General features: G+C 38.3%; 1 protein-coding gene across 3 annotated transcripts in view; it reads left to right on the plus strand.

Moving 5' to 3' along the window:
* stx8 (syntaxin 8) overlaps nt 1–27,391 on the plus strand; it is a 196,511-nt gene that overhangs the window by 16,289 nt on the left and 152,831 nt on the right. For all 3 annotated transcript variants that reach the window (XM_060844532.1, XM_060844534.1, XM_060844533.1), the window contains exons 3-6: nt 528–622; nt 1,501–1,611; nt 11,679–11,803; nt 16,081–16,173. In XM_060844532.1, coding sequence (XP_060700515.1) covers nt 528–622; nt 1,501–1,611; nt 11,679–11,803; nt 16,081–16,173 — 424 coding nt within the window. The remainder of the gene's footprint in view (nt 1–527; nt 623–1,500; nt 1,612–11,678; nt 11,804–16,080; nt 16,174–27,391) is intronic.

The following is a 27,391-nucleotide window of genomic DNA, read 5'->3' on the forward strand; positions in this document are numbered from 1 at the left end:
GCTTTGCAATTAGGTGTCATAATGTTTTATATCTAAACATTTACATATATTCATTTATTTCTTCCAGTGATAATATTCATACACTTGATTTGTTATCTGGTTCATTATTATTTTGTTCTCCTGTGGAAAACTGGAATGTAGGCACGTGAATGGTATTCTGCCTGAGAAAATATGTCATCTCTGCCCATTTGCACTTCTATTGTGAGTTAGTGGGAGTGTATGGGGGATGGGATATTAACCCAGTTTGTTGAGATCATTTGTTACTGATTGTTTTTGGCAATCTCAAAGAGTTGGAAGGTTGAGAATGCTTCAGCTGGTTGTTTGGGTTCTTTTAATTTTGAAAAGATTATTCAAATTTCTTATTTGTTCCATTTGGTCTCCTACTTGTTAGGTGCCAAATGGCAAAAATAATTCAAAATGGAATACATGTATTCAAGAGCCTAATTATTTTCAGATTTTTTTTACGTGATCATATTTGTTGTAAAGATGTGGAGTTGCAGACAATATTTTATTTTGTCCTCCTGCAGCTGAATGTGACAATTCGGACATCTCTACAGAGGCTCCAAGAGCAGATTAGCCAGTTGAAAGATTCTTTGTTGCGCAGTTTGTCGACACGCCAGATGTATCCTTTCCAGACCTGTTCTTTTACAGGGTTCTGCAGGTCCACATTGTAACAAAATATGGATAAACTGATATATATATAATATCTATAAAATATTACATGCATAAAATACACTATGTGCACTGTCTCTTTGTTAAAGTAGCGAAAGATCGTGACTGAATAATCTGTGTAGCTATTTTTCCACACAATTGCCTTCTAAATGGTTCAAAAGATAACAAAGTAGGATGCAAAACTAGTGAATTGTCTCTGCCTTTGTAGAATATCGCAACTCAGGAATTGAAACAAATGCTTTCTAACAATAGCTTTTGTTTTTATTCTGGTAGTCAGCAAAGGAAAGTTAAAGTGAGTTAATATCTAATCTTTTCAACTTGTTTATATTCCAAAACTAGCTTTGTGGTTTGATGTTCAGAAGAAAGGTATATCTGAGAAGCACAGAATTTATGATTAATGAGAACATGCAACTGCTGTGTGCGTTCATATTGTGTTTTCATTTAATTTTTAATAATTGGATATATACAGATCTTTAAAATTTAAAAAAAAATTTGTGTATTTCTTGAGTGTGATTATCGAAGGTAATTGAGCTCAAAATGGACAAGCCCAGAGTAGAACCTGTGGTGGATTGAGCACAATTATAATCTGCTTTGAATGGTGTCCACAAGAATTCTGCTCATGCACTGTATTCAAATAGCCTGCACAGCAAAGAAAAATTTAATGCATCTATAAAATTTTAATGGAGTCCAACCTCTGGTGTATAAATACACTTTGATGAAGGCAGGAGGACAAGTTGAGGAGACTTTTTTTTTAAGCATGGTCTTTGTATTGATAAACAGAGGGAGAGATGATAAAAGTATATTCATTCTTTAATAATTCATGTTCAGTACACAATTTGAAGCAGACAGACGTCAAAATTTGGTGGATGATTTGTTAACGAGAGAGCGACAACTTCAGACTTCGTTCAAGAATGATGGCACAGAGCCTAACGTAATGAGGTATGACTTGCATTGAGCTTTCTTACATTTGAAAACTTACTCTCCGTTTGGGTTTGGTGCAGTGTTAACAAATTCTTTTTTGAAAACTTTTGCTATCCGAAAAATATAATGAAGTAGTTTTGTGTTTTTATTAAGATATTGAGTAATATTTTAATTAATATTTATCTGTCAAAAATTCACTTTGTCAGTGACTAATGAAGAGCTTAGTACTGAAAACTTAGTGGAATCAATACCCTGGAAGCAAAGGATTTTGAATGGAATCAATTCATATACTCAGAGCAGCCAATGAATGTCATTATTGTTGTTTGCTGCATTACTCTTAGTGTGGTTATGAGTAAAACTGAATCCTCTTTGATGCCATCGAGGTATAGAGCAATAGGAAACTACATAATAAGGGACAAAGGAATTAGAAGCTTTGTTGGTAGTTTTGGGATGAAATAAACTAGAAGATGACTCGTTTGAGGTGAAAATATTGATGATGAGTTGGGCTGAATGGCACCTTTCTCTGCTGTTGGTTCATGTTAATTATGTGAACAAATGCACCACCCAGTTTGGCAAAACTAGGTCCACACATTAATTAATTATATAATCATAGAATCCAAACATGCAGAAGCTGTCTCTTCAAGTCTGCACTGAAAAATAGAACTTAGTGTATGCTAGTCCCACATTCCAGTATTTGGCCATAGCCTTGAATGGTATGACTTTTTAAAGGTTATCCTCTCTCAACTACCTCAGGTAGCGCATTACAGGTTTCTGCTATCCTTAAGTGAAAAATCTTTTCCACAAGTCCCCTCTAAATCTGCCTTTCACCTTTAAAATTACAGAACAATCTCGATTATCCAAACAAGACGGGCAGGGAGGTTTTCATGGGACCTTGAGATTTTGTTCAGATAATCCGGGACTCTGATAATTGACATTTGGTTAGACGAAGTTGTTCTGTATACCCTTTTATTATTGATCTTTCAACTAAGATGAACAGCTGCTTTCTATCCACCCTGACCATACACCTCATAATTATATACATCTCAATCAGCCTTCTCTGATCTCAAGCTAACAACCTGAACTTTTCCAGCCGTTATACATAGCTAAAATACTCCATCCCAACCAATATCTTGCTGAATCTGCTCTGCAACCCCTGCAGTGCAAACACATCCTTCTTATCGTGTGCACACACAATTGCACACGGTACTCCAGCCTTGGCTTAATCACGTTACGCAGGTCCTTGGGCTCCTCCATCGCCAGACCATGGCAACACGATGCCTGGAGGAAGAGTTCCTCATCTTCCGCCTAGGAACCCTCCAACCACAAGGGATGAATGCAGATTTCTCCAGCTTCCTCACCCCCCCCCCCCCCCCCCCCCACCTTATCTCAGTCCCAACCCTCGGACTCAACACCGCTTTCTTGACCTGCAATCTTCTTCCCGACCCCTCCGCCCCCACCCCTCTCCAGCCTATCACCCTCACCTTAACATCCTTCCACCTATCGCATTCCCAGCGCCCCTCCCCCAAGTACCTCCTCCCTACCTTTTATCTTAGCCTGCTTGGCACATCCTCCTCATTCCTGAAGAAGGGCTTATGCCCGAAACGTCGATTCTCCTGCTCCTTGGATGCTGCCTGACCTGCTGCACTTTTCCTGCAACACATTTTTCAGCTCTGATCTCCAGCATCTGCAATCCTCACTTACTCCTCCTTAATCAATCTATAGCTGTTAAACACCAACATAACTTCGGTGCTCTTATAATCTGTGCCACCATTGATCAAGGCATCTTCGTTCCTGAATTATCCTGTCCTCCCACCTTCAGGGATCTGTGGCCAAGCACTCCCAGACCCCTTCCTAGTGTGTTGCCATTCATTGAATATTGCCTTGTCTTCTTCCTTCTTCCAAAGTGCATCACCTCAAATTTATCAAGGTTAAATTCCATCTGGCATTGATCTGTCCATTTGACCAATCTGTTTCTATCTTCCTGTAATGTGAGCCATTCTTTGTTGTCAACTACCCGCCAATCTTCTTTATATCTGCTAATCACACTCTCTCAGGTACTCTCACACTCTTTCTTCTGTATTGTTTATATGTATCACGAGCAATAAGGGACCCAACACCAATTCCTGTGGTATGCAACTGGTCACAGGCCTCCAGGCACACAAGCTGCCTTCAGTTTCCCACCACTAAGCCAATTTTGGATACAACTTGTCAGGTTACACTGGATCCCATATGTTTTTAACCCTCTTTATCAGACTTTGATGTGGTATTAGTGTAAGGCTTTGCTGAAATCCACAGAGAGTCATAAAGCACGGAAACAGATCCTTTGGTCCGACTCATCTATGCTGACCAGGTTTCCCAAACTAAACTCGTCCCATTTGCCTATGTTTGGCCCATATCCCTTCAAACCTTTCCTAATCATGTACCTGCCTGAATATCTTTTAAATCTTTTGACTAGACCACTTCCTCTGGCATTTCAGTCCATATATGCACCACCTCCTGTGTGGAAAAAGTTACTCCTCAGGTCCCTTTTAAATGTTTTCCCTCTCACCTTAAACTTATTCCCTCTCATTTTGAAATATCCTACCCGATGGAAAAGGCCTTTGCTATTCACCTTATCTATGCCTCGTGATTTTATAAACCTCTTTTAGGTCACCCTTCAAACTCCTACCCCACAGGATAAAAAGTCTCAACATATTTAGCCTCTCCTTATAATTCTAACCCTCCAATCTTGATAACATCCTTGTAAATCTCTTCTGTACCCTTTCCAATTGAATAACATCCTTCCTGCAGCACGGCGACCAGAACTGCACTCAGTACTCCAAAAGTAGCCTCACCAATGTCCTCGAGAACCTCAAAATGTGTCCCAAGTCCCATACTCAGTGGTCTGACCAAGGAAGGCAAATGTACCACACACCATTCTCACCACCCTGTCCACCTGTGATGCCACTTTCAAGCAGCTATGTACCTGAACCCCTAGGTTTCTTTGTTCCCCAAGGCCCTACATTAACTGTGTAAGTCTTGCCCTGGTTCGTCTGACCAAAATGCAACACCCCACATTTATCTAAATTAAACTCTAAATCTGCCAATCCTCAGCCTATTGGCCCAGCTGATTAAGATCACATCATACTCTTAAATAACCTTCTTCGCTGTCCTCTATACCACCAATTATGGTGTCAATTGCAAACTTACAAACCATGCTTCCCACATTCTTATTTGAATCATTTATATAAATGACAAACAACTGTGAACCCAATACTGATCCTTGCAGAACGCTGCTGTTCAGATGCATCTAATCCAAAAAACAACTCTCTACCACCACCCTTTGTCTCCTACCATCAAGCCAATTTTATATCCAATGGCTAGTTCTCCCTGGATCCCATGTGATATAACTTTACTAACCCGTCTATCATGCAGAACCTTGTTGAATGCCTTGTTAAAGTCCATGCAGACAACATCTACGTCTCTTCCCTCATCTATTCCATTGGCCATGAAAACAAACCTTCCAGCTCAGCGAGCAAACCTACATCCAGAACCTCAACCTGAGCTACAAATCTTCCCAAAGCTCGCTCTTGGCCATGTCCTCAAAAAACTCAACCAAGTTTATGAGATGTGATTTTCCATGCTACCCTCACTACACACCTGATCAGCGCCTTGAAAAATTTAAGTCACATTTGTTAGGGATAACTTCTGTATGACAAAGCCTTGCTGATTATCCTGATCAAACCTTGCCTCTCCAAATGAAGATTAATTCTATCCTTCAGAATTTTCTCCAATAGTTTCCCTACCACAGATGTGGTAAATAATGGGTTAATCTATCTTGAAGGAGATAGTAATTTTAGACAGAAGAACTGTTGCTAGCTTCAAATAGTGCTTTAATATGAAAACAGGTGAAACCTCAGTTTTAACATCTGTGAAAGATAGTGCCTCATGCAATGTAATGCTCTCTCAGAGTGGTAATGAAGCATCCATGTATTGACTTTAAAAAAAAGCTTAGATACTGCAGCGTTCCCAAGTAGAGTCTGAAAATTTTATTTACTGGTATGCGAATGGTCCAGATCCATTTACAGAACAGGACAGACCACACATGCTTAGACAAGTGGCCTTGTTAAAATTTAGAGGGCATGCTATCCAGAAGTGCACTGACCTGCCACAGAAAACCAGGAGTCACAATGCAAGTACAGTCTTACAGTTGGGGAAGCCTAGGCCCCATGGAGGATTCCAATGTTTTGGTGTCCCTGAGCCCCAGTGTTTTGGTGTCCTTGTATTTTGTTGTTCCAGTATTGTGTGCCTTTAGTTGGTCAATAGCTGCTTCAAAAGCTGGCTCCAGGTGGTCAGAGGTAGTTGAAGAAGCACCTAAGATGTCTGAAACACAACTAAGAAACCAGAGGATTGTTTAAAAAATGGCCAAAGCCAATTTGAAGGGCTGAAGAAGGGCTCATGCCCAAAATGTCGATTCTCCTGCTCCTTGGATGCTGCCTGACCTGCTGCGCTTTTCCAGCAACACATTTTCAGCAAACCAGGAAAAAAGAAGGAATCTCCTCAGATCTATGGCAACCGTCAAGAGACAAAGAGGCACTGGGGGTGAATTGATTCTGTGTGCAGGTTTCATGTAAGCAAAGCTATGAGAATCTCTGGCAGAACTGAGAAAGAGTACGTGGTCAGCCAGGGAGATGGACCACTGCCCAGGAGATACAATTGAATCACCAGGAGGTAAGCAATTGTTCAGACACTCTGAGTCAGAGTGAGGTTAGCAAGATTGAAAAGTGGGAGCTTCTGAGAGTGGAATCCCTGTGGAGGATGATCCAAATGTTAACAGGACTTATGACTCGTGTAATGACTGGTGCATGGGTCAGTTTCCGTGACATTCATGGGATTTTTCTTGGTCACGTTTGCCATTAAATGTGCAAGGTATTGTGCTTAACAATAGTTTGTTGGTTAATTCATGTTAACCTTGTGTTAGTTTTTGCTGTTTGAAGTTGTTAAATAATTTATTGTTCATGACTTGCTGATTTTGGTTATTAGAGTGCAACAGATATTGTAAGCTATTTTACTTTTTTGATGGTATTGTAAAGTTGGTGTCTGATTGTACAAATCCATGAAATCTAATGGCCTTTATTCTATTTGTAAAGACCTGGAATTCCCAAATGTATCTCCTTCAAAAAAAAGTTACTGGTCCCTTACCAAAACCTAACTAGGAGAGGTCTGGTTTAGGATTTTAATAGTACATTATGTGCTTAAATTATGGAGTGGAAGCTTGACTGTACAACCTCTTGCCTCAACCTATCTTTGAGGCAAACTAACATTTAATTTTTTTTTAGAAATGTGATATGCTGTGGTTTTACTTGACTGCAAAATTCTACAAACTCAGAAGTTGAGAGTTCTGAATATATGCTAAGTGGTTATAAAACTTCTTTAAAAGCTATTTATATAAACAGATTTCAATATTCCTCTATCCATTTTGGCAAGTACTATAATGTAAATATTTCAACAAATTTGGAACAGTAAACTGAATGTTCGGATTTGACCCAATAATACTGAGCATATTGGAAAGAGGCAAAGCACAGAGTTTACTATTTAACCTCATTATCTTGCATTAACTTGTTGATTGGTAAGTGTGCAAGTAAACCGAGGCGTGAGATTCATGAGACTGATCACATCTTTGTCTTTTGTGTTCAAAGCCAAGTCTAAAGTGAAAGTTGATGGAATTTGTGCAGCCTCATTGTTATTTTCATAGGCTATTAATCAACAGAAGAATGCTTGTAAATAAATAAAAAAATTGACACTCAATATAAAGATCCATGTGAATGGATTGTGCAGAAATATGGGGCAACACATATTGAAAGAATAAGCAAGTGACCTTCATTCCACTTGTATTTGAAAGCCAAAATACTGCAGATGCCAAAAATATTAAATACAAACAGAATAAGTTTAAAACACTCAACAGACCAGGCACCATCTGTAGAAAGAGAAAAAGATGCCATGACAGGGCAAATACCTTTCATTAGTTTGAATGACTTTTTCCAAAATTGAAAAATTCAAAATAATTTAATTTTTATCTGTTGCTTTTCCCTTCCTGGTTTCTGAGATCTCTGATTAATTACTGCCCTTTCTCATTGAGAATCTGGTGATCTGATCAGCCTGATTCCACTATTGTGCCTTAATGGAAACCTCTCTCTGTCACTCTCAATGATGGCTATTGCACTTAATTCACTTCTAAATAAGATCCACAAAGGAAAAGCTCCTCTTCCACATTTAGTGTCAGCTGATGAGACTTTTTAACCTGAGTAGGGTTTTCCTCAATGGATCAAAACTGGCCATTTATTTACAGTTTATTTCCATTGAAAAATGCTTGTGTTCAGAACCTGATCATTTGGTTTAAACTTTAATTTTCATTACTGAAAATCTTCACCGTTTTGTCTTACAAGGTAATGTATGCAGCATTGTGTGCATCATTCAAGGTGGAGAGAGTAGATGTGAGGATCACTGGGAGAAGGAGCCTTGGAACAGGGAATTCTATGACTTGGAAACATGAGGAGTGCAGTCTTGGAAATTGTGAGCATTGTGAGAGCAGATCTAAAGCAGGAGCTTAACTGACACAGCTTGGAGCAAGGGATTTGTGGTTGAAAAAAGCAAGAATCATGAGAGAGACTGGGAACTTAAATAGACTGTGGATGGTGGCTAGTCTTGGAGTGCAGACTCCAGCAACCTTTAAGTAAATGGAGTTGAACACAATCAAAAATGTTCTGTTTGACCTGTTCTCAATCATCTTTAGCAAAAACCACTCTATAACCTTCACTTCCCTCTACAATCAAATAATGAACATGAATTGCCATGAACACAAAAAAAGCATAATACTTCACACTGCATGTTTGCAAGATTTCCAAAGATTTATTTAAAACATTCCTTTAAATCCTAATTTTAGTTCATGTGTGAGGGAAATCTCCCATTGTGTGTCATGAAGTTTCAGTTTGTCTTTTCCCACTGTCTTCAAAGTGACAATGTAGCAGCTGAGTTGTTTCAGTTCTGCAGTTTAAAATGTTTTAGTATAGTGATCTGGCTTGTTTGAGTAACTTAAAGTATTAGTTGTACAGTAACTATATGGAAACAGGTAATATTCTTGGCAGATTAGAATTTCTCTAAATTCTTGGCTATTAATTGCAAGTATTTTTGTGCTCACATGTGAGTGAAACACTTACTACCAATACTTAATTGTAGTATCAAAAACTCTCACATCAGGTGAAATGCAGGTTAGATGGCAGAGTAAAGCTAGTCTGCCCCTGTAATAGGCCCAAGTCCCTTAGTTAGATGAACAACTCCTACCACACTGAAGTGTTTTAACAATCATTGTGTAATGTGAATTTGCTAATTAACTTGAAATGTTGGACAGTTTTGTGAAATAAGTGCATGTGTATTGTGGACTGAATTAAGTTTCCAAACTTATTTTGCAGAATTATGCTTGCATAGCTTGCATAGAGAGGCAACTTTTCCCATCATTCTGGGCTGAAGCTGAGCCCACACCCCAGAGGTGAAAGGTCTGGATCTAATCTATTGCACTACTTGCTCAATAGTTTTTACTGAGCTAGTTTCATGGTACATTAGTGAATTATTCATGTGCTCTAATCTTATTATTGTAATAGTGCCTTGCTAGGGTAGTCCCATATATCCTTATAGGCATACAATTAGTAAAGATCTCCTCTATTGAAAAATTACTTTTCTAAAAATAGAATTGGTGGAATATTTAATTTTCAAGTCCATATATTCCCTTGCCCCTTGAAGTTGATTGTGTTTACCTATGGTAATGTCTAATCAATGTGAGATCCCTTCCAGATTATTATTGAGTATCCAGAAGTTACACAGCTAGCAACAAAGGATGCTGTATTATAATAAGTTGAATTGTTTATTTAATGTGCTGTATAACTAACTTAGTGGTAAAAAACAACTGGAAAAACATAGCCAAACTTGGGTCAGCTAAACAGAGTGCACTTGCTTGAAGTCTGATCTGCAGTTTTTCCCCTGAATGTGATGTATGACTGGAGATTGTCAAAAGTTAAACTAATAAATTGAATTTCAGGAGATTAATTCATTCTTATTAAGATTGGCAAAAAACTCAAATATTTCATTTAGTTTGAATGCTTTGTTCAGTTAATCACACATTTTGTATCAACTGTTATGAAAATGACTCATAGTTTACAGTTTACTACTGTTCACTGAGTTTATATCCGCTTTCTAAAACCTGTTGTTTGCAATTTTCATTTAAACTGGCTATGCACATTTTTCTATTGAATTCCATTTGGCAATTATGCCAAATATTGTCTTATGATTAGAAAATCCTGATGCAGCCTTACTTACTTATATCTAGTAAAGAAACAGTAAATCTTAATGTGTGGGCTCCGTAAGAAAAAAAGCTGCGGTTGAGTTATCATAGACACTTGGAAAGCTTTTTTTCAGGGAAGATTTGCAGTGAAACAATACTTCATGCAAGATTAGCTGCTGGTTATTAAGCAGCGACACAGCTCTCTGATTCCATTCCTCTCGTCTTTTCTATTTGAGTAAATCTCAAAGCCTTATAATTAGTTAAAGCTGATCACAAAAAAAATTCTGAAATCATCTACACACTCCACTGCTCTGTGACCATTCCAACGATTTAAGTGATTAACATGGCAAAATCAGTGGGAGGCTAATTGGATAAGCTTTAATCTTTACACCACTAAAGCAAGCGTGGTAAGATCAGAGCATAAAAAGGAAGTACAATGGTGTTTACTGTAGAACAGTTACCAAACATGTCATAAGGATTACTGTTATCAAGTGATATTTGTCATTTATTTTTGATGGGTTTGTAACAGGTTGTTCAGAAATAGACAGTGATGCAGATTGCTGCTAATTGCTTTCCTTGTCATGTAGACTCCTTAACTTGAAATTGGCAATATATGGTTAGGATTTTGGGGAAAGTATAGCAGATTAAGGAACCATGCAAATGTTGCATTTAAATTATTCATTGTTTATGCATTATGTAGCTTTGCTTTTGGTTTTTTTTGCTGGAACGTCAAGAGGGCAGGAAAGTACACAAAATAGAAAAAGGTTTGTTTTTGGAAATAAGCTCTTTGCTCTGATGTAGACTGAACTCTCTGCACTGAGCAATGAATGGACTTCATTTTCAAATTTTGCCAGTGTATACAGCTGCTCTTAAGTATTAAACCTAAACCTGCTTGAAGTTCTGATGAATTGAATCACTGATAAACCATTTTTCACAATTTTCTTCAATTAGTATTGAACACTATCATATAACTAGCTACTGGAAGTATTATTTAATTTACTAGGCTTGGCTATAAAGTGTAATTTTTTTTGTAAGCATTAACAGTTTTGCATTTAATAAATTGGAAGTGTCCGCAAAAATAATTAATTACTCAGTGGTATAGATGGTTCACCAATAATTGTCAGTATCCTTTGGATAATTTGGAACATATTTACTTTTGTGTGTTTTTCCACAATGTGTAATGTACCTTGTCACTGACCCTCTATTCATTTTTTGACTACTCCGTAAGTTATAACTCTTAACACGATTGAACAGTGAATAGGTCTCCTTTGTTTAACCATGTTAGCTTAATCCCTTCGATGAAATAAGAATTGTTACATCTATCAGTTGGCCACCTGTGTATGATTTGCATATTTCTTGATATTCTACAGTTTGACTTCATCTTTTTGTCTCTTGTATAAAGGTGATTTCTTGTGTAACTATAAATGGCATTCTTCTATAAACTTAAACACAACATTTAGGCAATTTCTTTACAAACTTTTTTTTAATTTGTAACTTGCTATCCCATTGTCATCCCCTGAGCAAAAGTTTATTTAGAGCAATGCACTTCTGCATTTCAAATACTTAATTTGAAAGTGAAATTCCTTGTACATTGTTTCCAGTTGTGAGGAAGATCTTAGAACATTTGACTTTGTTGGAAGTTGCCCATTTTGTTTTGCATGGAAATAATTATAAATATTTAAAATGCCTTAACTTTGATTTTTCATTTCATTTTGCTGGCATAGTTAAAATGATCACTGAAGTTTTTATTAAAATTTTATGTAATTTTCAGGTCTAGCCTTATGAGTGGAGATCAAGGTACAGGTCCTATCAACCCTTGGTTAATGGAAGAGTCAGAGGAGACTAAGGACCTTGATTTTCATGAAATCAAACATCAACAGCAGAGGATCATACAAGGTAAAACTCATCCTTGTTAAGAGACATGTTCTTACTTTTTGTGTTTTGTTTGGAAGAGCTCTAAAAATGTTGGCCTCTTTTGCATGTTTGAGTATTGTTGATGTTATAGATATTTATAAGCTTGAACTTAATCGTTAATTTCAACAGCCTGAAAAGTGACATTTTTGCAGTTATAGAATTTTTAGTAAATGATAGCTGGGAAATGATTTAATATTATCTTGCTGTGAAAATAATACAAAAAAATTTACAATAAAAATGAACATGGAAATGACTTGTATACATTTAAAAATAAACTATGCACCTTAAGTTAAATTATGAGCTACTGTAGCTCTCTAATGCTAAAAAATGATATTAATTTAGAACTTATTTTGAGGTTTCGATAAAATCTGTTGCTTAAATGCTTGTGTGTTTATTGTTGTAACACTGATTACTACAAGGCAATGATCTTCTTGTCGTCTTTTATTAAATTAATCTTGTAACATCTTGGCCAATGTATTGTGATATCGTGCATTATAAATATTTTTGAGCCACACATTGGTTATGAGCTACAGTAACTTGTATATTTTGAATTGACTTGACTTCCAAATTCATTTAGTAGCCGTGCCACTGTGTGACTATACAAAGCAAAATCTGTATGTGGTGCAAAGAATAAATGCTAATAACTAGTAGAGCTGATTTAGGTTTTATTCTAATCTGGGTAACCTAATTAGAGTTGAAAGAAACCATTTGGGAAATTAGTTTCCAGACTATTTGACTCATTTGCAAGAATAATAAAGTAATTCATGATGGTGAGCTTTTGCAGATCTTGAAATTAACATACTGTACTGGTTCTGTACTCAGTGGCAGCTGGTTCCAAAGAAACTGACCAATTAGATGCCACAGCCTTAATGCATTTGGATTGAATTACTTGGAAGGTGCAAGTGTCTTGCATCTAGGTAGACAACTGTGATTGGAACAACTGAGCTGGTGATGACCATTATAAGCAATTTATACTGCACAGAAATATAACAAAACATAATGTGTAACTACAACATAATGCCATGTTGGATCATTTAGCATTGGGTAGAAGACTACTTGAGGTAGCCTCAGTGTTCTAGTTCTGTACCAATTGTAGCATAGCCTCAATCAATTCGAACACATCAAAATTAAACATGTTCAGGGACATTGCAGGACCATGTTTAAAGCTGTAATGTTGAAATTAATGGTATTTCCAAATAACGATCAGAAATATTATTCTGTGTTGGAGACAGTACAGTTCTGTACTTGTTTAACTGTGTATGTATAGAGCTATAGTATTCTTGGACACCATGCCAGTGCAGAGCAGGTAATAAATTGATCAGTCAAATTGCACCAGATTCAAGCTCATGCTGATGTCATTCAAAAGAACTACACACTAATTCATAACCATACAGTTAGTGACAGCCCTTAGTACCAAGTTTATTCTGTCAAAATTTTCACTTTGTCTCTTTTATAAAATGTTGTTTACATTTTTGAAAGAATTGTTGAAGGAGATAATCATATGAGCATTTCCCAAAATGATATGGTGAATAAATTTGAAGAGTCTTAGTACAAAAGTAGTTTTCTTCAACAACCACGACAGCTGTATTTCACATGAAAATTTTAAGCCTGCTGTTAATATCAAATGGCAAATGTGCCGATACAGCCAAAATCTACACCAACGAGAACTTTTATTATGCAGTCCAAAACACACGAGATGTGGAGAATTATGAAAGTTTTAAAAATTATTTTGTAGGAAATGGGCATCTTTGGCAAGGTCAGTATTTATTGCCTAATGCTGGTTACACTTCAGAAGATGGCAGTGAGCCACTTTCTTGAACTACTGCAGCCCATCTAGTTTAGACATTACAACAGTGCTGTAGAGAGATCCTTATTTTTTTGATCCAGCGACAGTGAAAGAGCAGTTATATACTGTAATTTGCATTTAGCTTGGTGTCAAATTACAGATGGTGATGTTCTTAGGCATCTGCTGCCCTTTTTCCTTTAAGTGTTAGAGGTTACAAAATACCTTAACTGTATTGTTATCATTTGGGAGTTTGAATTTTAAACAAGAGACAAATGGGTTTTGCTTTTATATCTGAAAATGATTTGTTCTTTGAAAAGGTCAAAGTCATTGTTGAATAGTGAGTTTAAACATCATTTCCAAGTGAGTTCATGACTTAAGCGAAATGATCCGAAGGGCCATGAGAGAATGACGGGGTGAATGCTAGGGTTTGCAAAATCCTTGGAATGAGCATAAGCTAATAGTTGAAGTCAGACAAAGGGAGAAAGAAATGATGTCTAAAATAGAGTTAACAGGCATTGAAGTATGTAAGTTCATTGAGTATAATGAATAATGTTGGGGAGTTACAGACTCAGACTCAACTTGTGGCAAAATGTTATGGCAATAGAAACCTTACTCAAGGAAGGGCAAGTCTTGGTGTTAAATATTGCTGCATATAGCTTTTTTCTGGAAACTTAAAAAAGGAAGGAAAGGAAGAGGATTAGAAGGTCTAAAAGGTCATCTCCTTGAGTTTATTAATTGGGACATTGAGTAAGGAGGTGATGTTGAACTTGTAAAAGGCACTTGGTCGATCTCTGCTGCAGGATCCGGTAAAGTTCTGGGTGCCACATGATAGGAAAGATACTAATGCATTAGAAATAGTGCAGAAATGATTGACAAGAATGGTTGCATGAATGAGAAACTTCATCTACGAGGATAGATTGAAGACGTTGGGACTGTTCTCTTTGGAGAGAAGAAGGTTGAGGGGTGATTTGTTAGAGGTTTTCAAAATCATGAGCAGACTGGATAAAGTAGATGGGTAGAAGCTGTTCCCAGGAGGGTGATATGAGAAAAAACATTTTCACTCGGTGAGGAGGTCGGATGTGGAATTCACTGCCTGAAAGTATGGTGAAAGTAGGTTCAATTGAGACATTCATGAGGGCATTGGATGATTAACAGGATAGAAGTACTGTGCAAGGGCAATGGGGGGAAAAGCAAGAGATTAGCATCAGGTTATGATACTTGTTTGAAGAGTCATAGAAGTCCACAGCACAGAGAAAGGCCTTTGGCTCACCGCATCTACTCTGGTCAAACACCACCACCTAACGACAGTACAGACACAATATCCTGAATGGTTGCCTTCTGTGCTACAACAATTCTGTGATTCTGCTTGCACAACAAGAAGTATGTTTCCAATACTAGGCTTTTAAAAAAAAATCACTCTCATAACAGAAATATTTACATCAACTTGGGTTGCTATTGAGCAGAAACTGAACTGTGGCTGCAACAGCAGGTCAGAAATTAGGAATTCTGCACTAAATAACGCACCTCCCAAAAGCCCAGTCAACCATCTACAAGGCACGAGTGTGATCGCAAATTCTCCATTTGTCCACATTAGTTGAGCTTGCAACGGCATTTGGAAAGGTTGACATTTTGTGAGAGTACAGCCTATTTGATTTTCACCCACCCGTCACCTTCAATATTCAACACAGAGCAGTAACAATGGCTAGCACCAATAAACAATCTTTGACAGCACCTTCCAAACCTATACTATCTATCCCGAAGGAAGAGGGTAGATTATATATATATGGGAACACTGCAAATTCCCTTCCAAGGCACATGCAGTCCTGATTTGGAACCATACTAATATTCATTCACTGTCACTGGGTCAAAATCCTGAAACTCCTTCCTAACAGCAATGTAGGTACACCTGCACCACACGAATTGCAGCAATTCAAAAAGGCAGCTTACCACCATTTTTTCCAGGATAATTAAGGATGGGCATTAAATACAAGTTGAGTCAGATCTCTCTTCCCCCTCCAATCTCCCCCCCCCCCCCCCCCCCCAACCCCCAATGATTTGTGAAGAAAATAAGGTGTAGACTACATTTTTGTTTCTGTTTGAAATATTGGTTTTATGATGGTTGCACACCAGAACTTGGATGTTGTTTTAATTTTCTACCTCTCATTTAATCAAGAAAGTGATTGTCTTGGGGCTTCTGGAAAGCTGAGAGAGGATCTTGTCTTTCATGCGTTGTCATTTTTTTTTACAGATGGAGTTTTATTGACACATGGTGAATCTGTAATGTATACTGCCTTTGTAGTGAAACATGTAGTGGGTCAACTGTGAATGAAAATTGAAATTGTGACTTTATACAAAACATTGATTAAGCATAAAAAAAATTGTTGGCAGAATCTTGGGTGAATAAAATGTTTAGCCAGTTTCCTTTTTGATCAGGTAATTTACTTGCCTTTATTGCACTTTTTTCAAAATTCAGAGCAAGATGCTGGCTTGGAGGCTCTGGTCACAGTGATAGCCAGACAAAAGCAGATGGGTCAGGATATTGGAAATGAACTAGATGAACAAAATGGTGAGATTCTTCTTTTATTAAAGGTTATGTTTATTCAGGTTCTAATATTTATTCAAGATAAGTTTGGCTAGTTTGCCTTTCACAATTAGGTTATTCCTGTGTTGCACTGTTCATGATAACTGTTGTAAATATTTCAGAAACAAGAATGCAATACTGTTATTAAAGCTTCTGTTTATTATGTCTCTACACCTATAATGTACCTTCTCTATGACATTCACGAGAACAAACCGGGATTTCTTTTATACCTTTACTGATTTTCTTTCTTTTTATGGAATAGATTCCTGTCTCACATTTAATTTTGAAGTTTGCAGTATTAAGAATTACAGACCTCTCTGATGCATACCAATCAGTGATGTAGCATATTGGAGTTTTAGAATGTTGCAGTCACAGGCTTGATTGATCCTTTTCATGTGAAATCTTGAGGATACTGAAAGGAGTTGATAGTGGTGATCTTAATGTTGTGAAGAACACGTAATTTAAAATTGTAGGTGATGTGTAAATCTTAAATATTAAAAACAAATATTGAAAACGACATGTGGAATGTTTCCATAGACCCTGCCTTTTACAGTTCTGCATCTCACCTTTCACAACAACATGCCTCAGTGACAATCCTCATAAAGGTACTTCTCATAATCTATATAAAACACCCTGGCAAATTGTAGTTCCCCATCAGGCATTCTACCATTAGGTGGCACTGTGTGGATCCTCATTAGTCCAGTTGGGAAAAGAAAATAAGATTTACATTTTTTTAGGATCTTTCTTGACCTTAGACCTTGTCAAGTTCATATATAGACAAACTTTTGTAGTGTAAATAACTCCTAATATGCGTGACATAACAGGGGAGACAATGGAAATGGTATTTTGGCTGGACTGTTAATTCCGTGACCCAGGTAATGTTCTGGGGACCTGAATTCGAATCCTAAAATGGCGGATGATGGAATTTGAATTCAATAGAAAAAACTGGAATTGAGAATCTAATAGTGACGACAAAATCATTGTTGATTGTTGGAAAATCCCATCTGGTTCACTAATGTCCTTTTTTGGGAAGGAAACTGCCATCTTTAATTGAATGTGACTCCAGACCTGTATCCATGTCCTTGACGCTTAGCTGTCCTCTGGGCAATTAGGGATGGGCAATAAATGCTGGCATAATCAGTAATGCCCTCATTATGAATAAAAACAAATTATGGGCTTTCAAAAATTAAGATGTACTTGTCATCTCTGCACTGAAACTCACTTCCCTATACTGGAAATCTTATTGGGAAAGTGAAAGCTATTTCATAAATTTCCCATGTCTCTTTTCCTGTAAGATGGCCAGATTTCATCTTCCCTCCCCAAATACACTTCAATAAATTGAGAAGGATAAACAATCTCCACAATTTCCCAGGGCATGTGCAGCCTAATCTCTCTAAATATTCCAGTAGAGATTTATTCCAAAGTTTTCTTCCCTCCACTTTACCAGTTATGTTTGACTTTCAGATACTGTCGTCTGACTTCTCTCTAATTCTTTCCTTTGATCCCAGACAACTGAGGCATGAGTCTCATTGCTCTCACTCTGTCACACCCTCTTTTGTTATTCTCATATCTCATAAAACAGAGGTGGGGAATCTTTTCATTTTGGAAGGCTGCATTATGTTATTTGTAATCTAATAAGGCCGCATCCAAATCTTCAAAATTCACATTATTTTGTAAAAATCTAACTACTATGTACTAACTAAAAAAAAGAAAAATATATGTTAATTCTAAAGTTAATTAACCTTTTAATGACTTTGTTGTGACAGCGTTTTGTAGGAAAGCATTTGAATATTTGGTTGCAGCGTGTAGGTCTGTAGTTTTAGATGATCCTCTAGATGGGTATCCGGCATCTTGATTTTGGTTAAGTAGCAGAATGTAGATTCACAGCAATAAGTGGTTGAAGAGCAAGAAAGCATTTTTCGTGCCTGTTGCCAAAGGCATGGGTATTCAATTGCATTTTACCATCTTTCAATCTGATCTTTCTTCGAGTCAAAAAAGGACTTTAAAATGTCATCTTCTGAGAGCTCAATCAATTCCATCTGTAGTTCTTTAGGAGCCTTGGAGACATCAACTAGGTGAGGTTGAAATGCTAATTTGAGTGTGATGTCATGATTCTCAAAGTCAGAGAACCTTTCATTGTATTCTCCAATTAATAAGTCTATAACAGATGTGTATTCTTCATATGATTCGCAAGAATCCTCCTGTTCATCAATGACCTTTGCTAACTGGGGAAAATGTTCATCCGAAATTTCCTTTTTGAAGAAGAAGAGTTTCGAAAAAATATAGCTTTTTTTGAAATGCTTGGATTTTGTTTTGCCACATATCGTATATAGACCTAGTTTTACCTTGCAAAGAAATATTCAATTCATTTTGCTTTGACATGATATCACACAGAAATACAGCATTTCTATAGAAATCTTCTTGCACTAATTTGCATTGCTGACTCTGTTCTTCATAAAATTTACTTATCTGTTCTCGCAAAGATAAAATTTCTGCTAACACCTGTCCCTGCACGTGTCGAAATAGCTCGTCTGACTTACCAATTTTTTAATTGTGGTGGTCAGTCTGTGAGGACTATTTCGAATTTTCTTTTACACTCTGGTATTTTAAATACATTCATTTTAAGATTAAAATAAAAATAAAGGATGAAAAAAACATATTGATAAAAAATAAAAGATTTGTTCTACAAAATTTGCATTCATTCAAAAGACAACACACATTGGCCTAGAAGGCCGCAGGTTTCCCCACCCCTGCCATAAAGCAATCTCTCTTCCAATTCTTCCAGATTTCATAGCAGACATTTTAAATGATATTAAACCAAGTAACCTCCTCCTTGTTTTCTGGCATCTCAGTGCCATCTGATAATTGCCAGATCTCAACACAATCCGACCGCTGCCTTGCAGTTCCTGCAATGATGGTTACCAACACTATGAAACCAATTACTGCCCTCCTAGCAACCAGGTATTGCAAGATAACTCCTGTTTCAATACACCTACAGACTATTTACTACTATTTTGCTGTGTATCCTAGAAAATTCCTTAGAAGTAAGGAATACGATTGCCTTTTTACAGTAATGCACAATGATAAAAGGTCAATGAAAATCGCCATAATCTTTTTCATTTGAGCTTTTGAGATGCTGCTATAGTCACTTCCACAATAATAATGTAATCAAAATTTAATTTGCTGTTCATTCATAAAAAAATTATGGATGAAGGAATACATCACCTTTTATTTGGTTGTAGTTCTTGAGGCAAAAAAATCTGCAAGTGCTTCCAATTATCAAGGTCAGTAAGTGGCACAAAAGCCGTGCCATCCACAAACCACGTCAATTCTGCTAAATGATGTATCCAAGATTCCCTACCAAATATGATTGTACAATTACTTCCTTGACCACTATCTGCCAAAAGAAATTTTTCTTCTGCTCTGTTATCCGGTTTATATACTTTGTATCTAATTGGAATCACCAAATGGTGAAGGTCAATAGGGTTTGGTGGCACTAAATTAATATCATTCCTTTTTCGTCGAGTTATTTTCTTCATGCTGCTTGTCATCGGTAAAGATGCTAGGACTGACTGAGGGACATCAGCTACACGTTCGTTAATAAGAATACTAGGTACTTCCTGCGATTCTTCTGCACAACGTTTTAAACTTGTTTTCATTTTCGCAACTTGGACAGTTGCTGCGGAAGGAGAATGTGTGTGTCCATTAATTGTTTTTTATCACAGTGCCATGTTTGGTGTGAATCCGTCCATTACATCGGCCCCTTTGTTCACATCACCAAAACGTAATACTTGAATCAGTCTTGGATACTTTATCAAAAATATATTAAAACCATCGTGGTAAAACTTCTTATTTCCACGTTTACTAATCATTTCTGTTTCCATACTAAAAATTCCTGTTCCAAAAACACAAGCTTAAGAAAACCTCTCCTGTAACAAAAATAAGTTGTTACTGAAACAACGCAAACTCTACCTTAACCAATATAATGACAATTTTATATGCCACCAATATCCACAATATACGACTTACTTGCAGTGGCAAATCGTCTTTAGTGGCCAATGGGCAGTGGCTAAGCGACCTCGGCGGTCAAAGGGCTGTGGCTAATCGTTGGCAGCAAATTTGCTGTGGTGAATGGTCCCTTTCCAATGTGCATTGAGGAATACATCATTCCATTCACTTATTGAGTTCTGACACCATTTTACTATTATGTTTTAACAAAATGATTCAAAAATTGCACTATTATTCTCAATTGAGAGTTGGCCATTTTCGGAGTCAAAAGTTGTTATAATCTGATCTGATGATAATATTCGACTAGTCAGATTTCAGAGTAAGACTTAGCTTGATATGCCTTGAGGTTTATTTTTGCTCTTTGTTTATTATGGTGGTCAGTCATTGAATGTATTCACAAGAGATTGTCAATGTACGTTTAACCAAATAACAGAAAAAAATTGCACAAACAAGAGAAAAAAATCTGTCATTCACGATACAAAGATTTGATCATTTTACTTTCAGCAACAACTTTATGGATACTCTCTTTAGTGAGCAATCGCCCTTTCTCAATTTAAAGTTTCTTGTTTGTATGGATGTATCGGTTTCTTGCCAGCAAATTTCTGCGTTCAGAAAACACTCTTTCAGTTAATATCTCTTTGAGACCCTTAAGCAAATTGCTAATACTATTCATTTTTTTTTAAACAAAGAGTCATAGAGTTGTACAGCATGGAAACAAACTCTTTGGTTCAACTCGTCCATGCCAACCAGGTAGCCTAACTTAATCTAGACCCATTTGCTAGCACTTGGCCCATATCCCTCTAAACCCTGCCTATTCATATACCCACCCAGATGCCTTTTAAATGCTGCAATTATGTCAACCTCCTTCACTTCCTCTGACAGCTCATTCCATACACGTACACCCTCTGCGTGAAAATATTGCCCTTTAGGTCCCTTTTAAAATTTTCTCCCTCTCACCCTTAACCTATGCCCTCTTGTTCTGGACCCCCCCAGGAAAAAGATCCTGCTTATTTGTCCTACCCACGCCCCTCATGATCTTATAAACCTCTATAAGGTCACCTCTCAGCACCAGCCTGTTCAGCCTCTCCCAATAGCTCAAATCCTCCAACCCTGGTAACATACTTGTAAATATTTTTCTGGACCCTTTGAAGTTTCACAACATCCTTCCAATAGGAAGGAGATCAGAATTGCACACAATATTCCAAAAGTGGCCTAACCAATGTCCTGTACAGCTGCAACATGACCTCCCAACTCCTGTACTCAATGCTGTGACCAGTAAAGAAAAGCATACCAAACACCTCCTTCATGATCCTATCTACCTGCAACTCCACTTTCAAAGAACTATGAACGTGCATTCCAAGGTGTCTTTGTTCAGCAGCACTCCCCAGAACCTTGCCATTAAGTGTATAAGTCCTGCTCTGATTTGCTTTTCCAAAATGCAGCATCTCACATTCATCTAAATTAAACGCCATGTGCCACTCCTCAGCCAATTGGCCCATCTGATCCTATTGTACTCTGAGGTAACCTTCTTCGCTGTCCATTGCATCTCCAGTTTTGGTGTCATCTACAAACTTACTAACTATGCCTCCTATCACTACATCCAAATAATTTACATGAATGACAAAAAGCATTTACCCTCGTGGCAAACCACTGGTCACAGGCCTCCAGTCTGAAAAGCAACCCTCCACCATCATCTTTTGCCTTCTATCTTTGAGCCAGTTCTGTATCCAAATGGCTAGTTTTCCCTGTATTCCATGAGATCTAACCTTGCTAACCAGTCTCCCGTGAAGGACCTTGTCGAACACCTTACTGAAGTCCACATGGGTCATGTCCACCGCTCTCTTTGTTACTTCATCAAAAACATCAATCAGTTTCATGAGACATGTTTTCCCACGCACAAAGCCATGTTGACTATCTCTTATCAATCCTTGCCTTTCCAAATACATGTGAATCCTGTCCCTCAGGATTCCCTCCAACAACTTGCCCACAACCAATATCAGGCTCCCCAGTTTACAGTTTCTTGGCTTTTCCTTACCACCTTTCTTAAATAGTGGCACCATGTGAGCCAACCTCCAGTCTTGCAGAACTTCACCTGTGACTATCAGTGACACAAATATTTTAGCAATCACTTCCCTAGCTTCCCACAGAGTTCTCGGGTACACCTGTTTGGGTCCTGGGGAGTTATCCACCTTCATACATTTTATGACATCCAGCACAGCCTCCTCTGTAATATGGGCATTTTTCAAAATGTCACCATTTATTTCTCCACATTCTGCAACTTCTGTGTCCTTCTCCACACTAAACACTGATGCAAAGTACTCATTTAATATCTCCCCCATCTCCTGTGGTTCCACACATAGGGCCCTTCAGAGATCAGCAAGGCAGCCTATTCTCTCCCTCATTACCCTTTTGTCCTTAATGCATTTATAGAATCCCTATTGGATTTTCCTTAACCCTATTTGCCAAAGCTATCTCATATCTCCTTTTTGCCCTCCTCATTTCCCTCTTTTTGTTTTGTAAAAGAAATATTTTTATTGAAAAATCTTTCTTTACAGAATTAGAAAGTTACAAAAATAAGAAAATATAGCTACCTAACATCAAAAATAGCAATAAACAATAAACCAACTCTATAAAAGAAATCAACGCTACACTTAGTACAAATCAATAAACAAATAAGTAACACCACTCCGCGCAACAAGACCATAGCTCTCAACCTTCAAGAGCATCAATTATTAAATCAATATTTGTTCAAAATTCTTCCTGTCATGGTAATAAGTTGATCAGGCAAATCATCATGGCTCGACAAAAGCCTGAATCAAAATGGCAGACAGATCTGCTTCCAAGGGCTGCCATGTCTTGTAAAAGTTGTCCGTTTTCTGGCGCGCCATATTTGTAAGAAAGTATAAATCATGTCACCCTAATACACCTGGAGGGGTTCTCAGGCACTCAACACATCAGAATGTTTTCCCTCACACAAAAAGTAAGAATGTTAAAAAGTTTTTCCTAAGTACATCTAAGGGAGATAAATTTGGCAAACCCAGGAGCAAAGAGATTGGGCCCATCTTGATTGACTTTGGTCCCTGAGACTCTCTCTATTACTCCTGACACAGCGCTCCGATATGCACGGACCACAGACAATGAGTGAGGGTACATTTGCATTTGGGGCACACTGAAGATGCTTCCTGCTTAAATTTTGCAAGACAATCTGGGGCCAGATCAGCCCTATAAAGAACCTTTAACTGCATAGCATGGGTCCTGTTACATATCAAAATCTTCCTCTCAGTCTCATAAATGTCCTCCCATGTTTTCAAAGTGTTCTCAACTCCTAACTCTTTCTCCCAGACCCCATGTAGACACTTGATGTCACCCAAGGAACTTCCCCCTTTAACAAATGATAGAGTACTCGCTGAAAGAGTACTCTTAGCCTGAAGCACCCTCTTTTCCTTATCACATCTATAACATTCAGTCAAGAATATGTTTGTCTTTTGCATAATCTGAAAAAAACTGAAGAGGTCCCTACGCAACAATCCATATTTTCCAAGCTATTTGATCAAATGACATCAATGTTTCACCCTCAAACCGATCGCCCAAACAAGAGACTCCCCTGTCCACCCAAAGTTAAAACCCGGGATCTATTGTCCTTGACCAGAAACCTGGCATGCCAACTATGGGAGTAAGAAAGTTTCAGACATATTACCCTCCATCTGCCACATTGCCCCATGCTTTAAGCATGTTAGTAATTATTGGATTATGGCAACGTTCCACATCTGTTCTCATTTTGGCTAAAAACAATAGGTTGTGCAGAGGGAAAATCTCAGCAGGTCTGGCAGCATCTGTAAGGAGAGAAAAGAGCGATGTTTCGAGTCTAACTAACCCTTCGTCAAAGCTAAAAAAAAAACGGAGAAATAGTGAGGTATTTATACTAGGCTGAGAGGTGAGTCATGGCTCCAGAAGCAAAAGTAGCAATAAAGAGGTGATAATGACAGTGCATAGAGAGATTATAGGGAGATTAGGAGCTGTGAATGACCAAGGCTGAAGCCAGTGCTATGTGACAAAATATGTGGTTGGGGGATGGGTGAAGCAGAGGCAAAATGGAAAACGGGGAGAAGGGTAGCAAAGGGGGAAGCGGAGAGGAAATTACGGAGCAGAATGAAACCGAGGGGTCAAGATGGGATAATCATCTGAAGTTGTTGAATTCACTGTTGAGACTGGCAGGTTGTAACGTGCCTAGTCGAAAGATGAGATGCTGTTTCTCCAGTTTGCGTTGAGCTTCACTGGAACATTGCAGCAGAACATGGACAGACATGTGGGCATGGGAGCAGGATTGTGCATTGAAGTGGCAAGCCATGGGAAGGTCCGGGACCTGATTGCGTACAGAACCCTTCCCGTGGCTTGCGTCAAGTATCCCTGATTTCCCTCTTAAGTATACTCTTTCTGCCTTTATACTCTTCTAAGGATTCACTCAATCTCTCCTGTCTATACCTGACATATGCTTCCTTCTTTTTCTCAACGAAAGCTTCAACTTCTCCAATCAACCAGCATTCCCTACACCTACCAACCTTGCCTTTCACCCTATCAGGAATATACTGTCTCTGGATTCTCGTTTATCTCATTTTTGAAGGCTTTTTTTTTCCAGCCATACCTTTAGCTGTGAACATCTGCCCCCATTGGCTTTTGAAAGCTCTTGCCTAACACCATCAAAATTTGCCTTTCTCCAATTTAAAACGTCAACGTTTAGATCCGGTCCATCCTTTTCCATCACTATTTTAAAACTAATAGAATTATGGTTGCTGGCTCCAAAGTGCTCTCCCACTGATACTCAGTTACCTCCTCTGCCTTATTTCCCAAGGGCAGATTAAGTTTTGCACATTCACATTCTGAATCAGAAAATTTTCTTGTACATAACAAATTCCTCTCCGTCTAAACCCTTAACACTATAGCAGTCCCAGACTATATTTGCAAAGTTAAAATCCCGTACCATAACCACCCTATTGTTCTTACAGATAATTGAGATCTCCTTACAAATTTGTTTCTCAATTTCCCACTTACCATTAGGGAGTCTATAATACATCCCAATAAGGTGATCATCCCTTTCTTTCTCAGTTCCACCCAAATAACTTCCCTGGATGTATTCCAAGGAACATCGTCCCTAAGTACAGCAGTAATGCAATCCCTTCTTTGAAATGCCACTCCCCCTCCTCTCTTGACCCCCCCTTTCTATCCTTCCAATGGCATTTGTATCTTGGGTCATTAAGTTCCCAGTTCTATCCATCCCTGAGCCAAATCTCTGTAATTGCTATGATATCCCAGTTCCATGTTACAAACCATGCCCTGAATTCATCTGCCTTCCCTGTTAAACATCTTGCATTAAAATAAATGTGGTTTACTTTATCAGTCCTACCTTGTTCTCTGCTTTGTTCCTGCTTGCCCTGACTGTTTGACTTGCTCCTTTTCCCAACTGTGCCAGTCTAAATTTTATATCTTTCCACACTATTTCCCATCACTTCTACCCCCCCCCTCCCCCCACCACCACCACTTTACTAGTATAAATCCTCCCGACAAGCTCTAGCAAAGCTCCCAGCCAGTATATTAGACCCCTTCCAATTCAGGTCAGTTCTACCACAGATTACAATGATCCAAAAATACGAACCCTTCTCCTCTGCACCAGCTCCTTAGCCATGCAGTTAGCTTCTCTATCCTCCCATTCCTACCCTCAGCTCATAGCACAGGGAGTAATCCAGATATCACTACCCCTTGATGACCTCCTTTTTAAATTCCTGTCCGTTTTTTTTTGTTGTCCCTTAAAATTTCATCCTTTTCCTTTCCTATTTGTCAGTTCCAATGTGTACAACAACCTTCTGCTAGTTCCTCTTTCCTTTGAGAACATTCTGCACCCTCTGAGATATTCTTGATCCTGGCACCAAGGAGGCAAAACACCTTTCTGATTTTTTTCACTGCCAGCCACAGAAAATGCTATCTGTACCTCTGACCAGAGAGTCCCCTATTACAGTCGATAGTGTGGAACCTGCCATACCCCTCGTGGCATTCAAGCCATTTTCTGTGCCAGAAACTTGGCTGTTCATGCTGCATTCCCCTAACAGTCCATCAACCCCTACATCTTTCAAAACAGCATACTTGTTTGATATGGGGATAGCCACTGGACACTCCTGCATGAGTTGTCTCACTCTCCTCCCTTTCCTGGAGTTAACCCATCTACCTGACTGTATCTGTGGTTTTTCTCCCTTGCTTTAACGACCATCCATCACACTCCCTAGCTCCTGTTAATTTCTCATTGCCTCCAACTGCCACTCCTGCCAATCTATGCAATCTGATAGGATTTGCAACCAAAGACACTTCCTGCAGACATAAATCATCAGTAACATGGAAACTCTCCCTAAACTCCCATGTCCAACAGGAAGAGCACATCACTCTACTAAAGGCCTTTGCTCCTTCACAATCTCAGACCCAGAAAATAGCACTGTCTTAGTGTTCTTAAAAGAAACACTGCTCCAGGTTAACCTCATACTTCTGGTTTATATTTTTAAACTTTAATCAAGAGATAGATATCAATGAAACATATAATCAAGAAAGAACCCAATCTACTCACTATTGTAGATTTATGGCTATGTTACACTTAAAAACTATACACTTTATCTGCTCCTGTGCTGTGAGCACTCCCACACAAGTTTCTGCACTGTGAATTTTGCAGTTCGTTAATTTTTCCGAGATGCACTCTGATGTCCATAGATATTTGATCTCAAACAGCAAAGGCAGTAACTGTACAGATTCACTGCTGTGTAAGACAGCACGGTACGTTTCATTCTCTGACCATGTAGTCCCTGTCTTTCTGTCTTCCTCTTTATTAAAGTGCCGTTGTTTTGATCTTTTCCCCTCAAAGTTCCAAAACAATGCAACAGCATGTAAAACAGTAATTGCTGTTCCTAGGATTCGAGGAAATCACTTCCAACATCTAAAATACCTCAAAAAAGGAGCAGCTCTGAAAGCCGCAAGTTTTCCCTGTCCTCCATCTTGGATTAGAGTCAAAGACTGTGGTGCTGGAAAAGCACAGTCGGCCAGGCAGCATCTGACGAGCAAGCGAATCAACATTTAGAGCATAAGCCCTTCATCAGGAATGAAGGCAGAATTCTCCTGCTCCTGCTCCTCGGATGCTGCCTGACTGGCTGTGCTTTTCTAG

This window comes from Hemiscyllium ocellatum, chromosome 25 (assembly GCF_020745735.1).
Source record: "Hemiscyllium ocellatum isolate sHemOce1 chromosome 25, sHemOce1.pat.X.cur, whole genome shotgun sequence".
Taxonomy (NCBI): Eukaryota; Metazoa; Chordata; class Chondrichthyes; order Orectolobiformes; family Hemiscylliidae; genus Hemiscyllium; species Hemiscyllium ocellatum.